This window comes from Buceros rhinoceros, unplaced genomic scaffold (genome assembly GCF_000710305.1).
Source record: "Buceros rhinoceros silvestris isolate BGI_N320 unplaced genomic scaffold, ASM71030v1 scaffold30814, whole genome shotgun sequence".
Lineage (NCBI taxonomy): Eukaryota > Metazoa > Chordata > Aves > Bucerotiformes > Bucerotidae > Buceros > Buceros rhinoceros.
In genome coordinates, this window is record NW_010410477.1 from 4617 (window position 1) to 7665 (window position 3049).

Below are 3049 nucleotides of genomic sequence, written 5' to 3' on the forward strand. Positions count from 1 at the left end.
ACCGTAAAATAGGCTGAACGTTACAAGTCACTGAACTTTACTGAGTACTGGGCATTGTCATAAATATTTGAACAGTAAACAGAAACAGAATACCTGTTTTCATGAGCTTTAAATTCACACAGGCATTTCTGAGAGTCGCAGCTGTAGAACCTTACAATTTCATCATCTCCAGCTATGGCAAGAATAGAATCCTTGGAATGGGAAAAAAGAAATGCACATGTGATTCATTTCACGTGTTTCAAACCGGTTACTTCCCCGGCACCTTTCTTTTCCTGTACTTACTGTAATAAATCTAAGCGAAGAAACTCTCCTCTCTGTTGTGATAGTGCCAGTGATCGAAGCTGTGTCCAGTTTGTAGATATCCACTTTGTTCGTTATCACGGTCACATACCTCTCTCCATCAGGGGACCATTTAATTATGTGGGCATCTGCACATATTGATACATTTGAATACACCCATTCACAGGTTTTTTTATCACTCATGAGAATCTAATTCAGAACCTGCTAGACACTGTTTTCTACCTAAACCTGAGAAAAATCCAGGAAAAAAGCAAATAACTTCGAATAAACAAGTCAAATTATGCTCTTGAATGTTTATTTCTGATTATCAGAAGTTTATAAAGAAAAATAAACCAAAACACATTTATTTTGATGTCCTCACAAGAAATTTCAAGGAAAAAAATTACTTCAGTGTCGCTATGTTTCCCTTTCGATAAATTACTCTTATTAAGGAGGTAAGCTTACACATGCATGTCTGCATGTGCAAAAAAGACACTGTGAATTGCTGGCAATTAACCAAGTTTTTTATTAACTCAGTCTACTTTTCTTTACAGAAAAAAAACCCTATCAAATTCTACTTTTTTTAGTGGGTTAAGACTGATAAACTCACTTTGCTTCAGGTTTTTGATAAAGGCTGATCGTCCTTCTACAAGATTCCATGTTCTGGAAGAGAACAACAGATAACGTGTGTTGTGGTTAAAAGGAGTACCGTGAGAACTGAAGTCCTGTCTGCTGACGTGAGGCATCCAAAGGAAGCTTTTAAGCCTCCCTAAGGATTTTACTGCCTTCTTAATGCAAGAGAAAATGATGACTTCATCTGTCGCCTGCTCACTGTAAGGTTGATTTGGGGATATTTGTTTTATAAAGCACCACTTGCAATGCAGAGCCTACAAGGAGCCTGATACCAACTTGTGCTGCTTAAATAGCATTTTATGTGCTTAAAGCACAGCAATATGTACAGAATCCGACTGAAAAATCACTTTTCTCACACCAAACAAAACCTGACAGCTTTCAGAAGTTTAAATCAATTGCCTTCCAAACTGCAGATCTATTTATACATCTACAAGTGACTATAAAGAATCAGAGCACAAGACTCTAGGAACAGCGAGAACTATTTTTAAAAGACTTTACAAATCTGCTGATACCTAGAACTTAAAGAGAAAAGCTCAAGGGATCTCTGAATCATTTGATGTGTGATTGTGTTTTATCAGCATTGCAGGACCTACTCCCCACACAAAACAGTGGCTTGTAGCAATCTACTAAGAGTTACTGAATTACGATTCTCATCAGTTTGGACTCACCTTAATGTTTTATCTGTTCCTACTGACAAAGCTAACTTCCCAGAAGGATGAATAGAAAGAGAGGTCACGTGCCCCCTGAAAAAAACAGAGCAAGGTATTAGGCACATGAATTATTTACGAGGAAAATAAACATGAAAAGGTGTGTGAATGAGCAGATTTAAGAAACTCACTTATGTGCCTTAATAGATTTCAGGCATTCCCATCTCTTTGTGTTCCAGATACAAATAAGCCCGTCTTCAGCCCCGCTCAGCAGATGGGCAGTGCCATAGAACTCCAAACACGTTATTGTGCCTAGAAATACAAACCAGCGCAGTTAACAATGTTGTACTTAACCAACAGTTACCACATAGAGAACGCACGGATTAACAGGGAAGCTTCCTGCGTCAAATTTGTAGCTTTTAGCTACAACTGACGCAAACACGTGGATCTGGACGGCTGTTAACTGAGGTATTACCCAGCTGTAATTCAGCAGGCACATGAAGTGGGCAGCGGACCAGCTTAACTCTCCTGGCAGCTCTCACACACAGACCCTCTCTTTTGTGTGGCTCTTGTTCATCTGAGACAGGACAAGGACACTGGGAAAGATGGTTGTTGTGAAAGGCCATGGGCTAGACAGACTGTCCTGGTCGAACAAAAACGGCTCAGGAGCCATTTGTGGGCTGTAACTTCCTCCACCAGTTAAAAATAAAAATAGTTGGGAGAAGCAGCTCTATTTGTGGGCTAATACCCCAAACGATTTTTTGATTTTTATGCTCAAGGCTTACCCTGCTTGTATCGTTGTCCTGGTCTGAGTGAGAACAGAACTTATTCTGTTCACAAAGATTTTACTTTTCAGTTAAGTCTCGTCACACCGTCATGGAACTGTTTTTTAAACGTCTTTAACTTAAAACTTATTTTAAAAAACAATTAAATTTTCTTTTTCTGGCGAGGGCTAGTTTTTCAGCCATAAGAGGAAGAAAAGTTCCCTTACCGTTGTGCTGCAGCAGTGCCCCATGCTCTATCTTCTTTCTCATGTCATAGATTTGGATTGTCTCATCTCTGCTCCCAGTGACCACATATCTGTTATTGACTGCTACCGCTGACAAAGATGCAGAGTGGGCATGATGCGTGAAATCGGGGACAACCCTCCAGGGCTGTTAAGTGAAACACAAAACGAACAGGTCTTTCAGGGGCTTACCGCGGTGGGCTTCGGTTTCATCCTCCTGTGCAAAAACCTCGTAAAGTTCATGTGTAGGATGGAATGGAATTACTCTTAGCTATAAAAGGATCTTACCGAGTTAATGTGCTGTTAAGAGATTAGTGCTACCGATTATACGCGTGCAAACCGCCTCTCGTAATCAGCGCCGGGCTCACATGAAGCCCTGTGTGAACAAGCACTTGCACAGTGATAACGCTCACGGAGAGGGAAGGCGGATTCTCCCTTGTCCCACCATTTCAGGCTGGAGACACGCCTTCCGCACGGCACCGGG

The 3049-nt window shown here is 41.0% G+C and overlaps 1 protein-coding gene across 1 annotated transcript in view; it reads right to left on the reverse strand.

Annotated features, from left to right (window-relative positions):
- The window catches only part of PAK1IP1 (PAK1 interacting protein 1), a gene marked incomplete at its 5' end in the record, with an annotated part of 5514 nt that extends 2801 nt beyond the window's left edge, over positions 1-2713 (reverse strand). Inside the window, 6 exons of the mRNA XM_010135644.1 lie at positions 94-191; positions 283-428; positions 890-942; positions 1581-1655; positions 1751-1871; positions 2551-2713. Of these exons, the coding sequence (XP_010133946.1) occupies positions 94-191; positions 283-428; positions 890-942; positions 1581-1655; positions 1751-1871; positions 2551-2713 (656 nt within the window). The remainder of the gene's footprint in view (positions 1-93; positions 192-282; positions 429-889; positions 943-1580; positions 1656-1750; positions 1872-2550) is intronic.
- Positions 2714-3049: the final 336 nt, after the last annotated feature.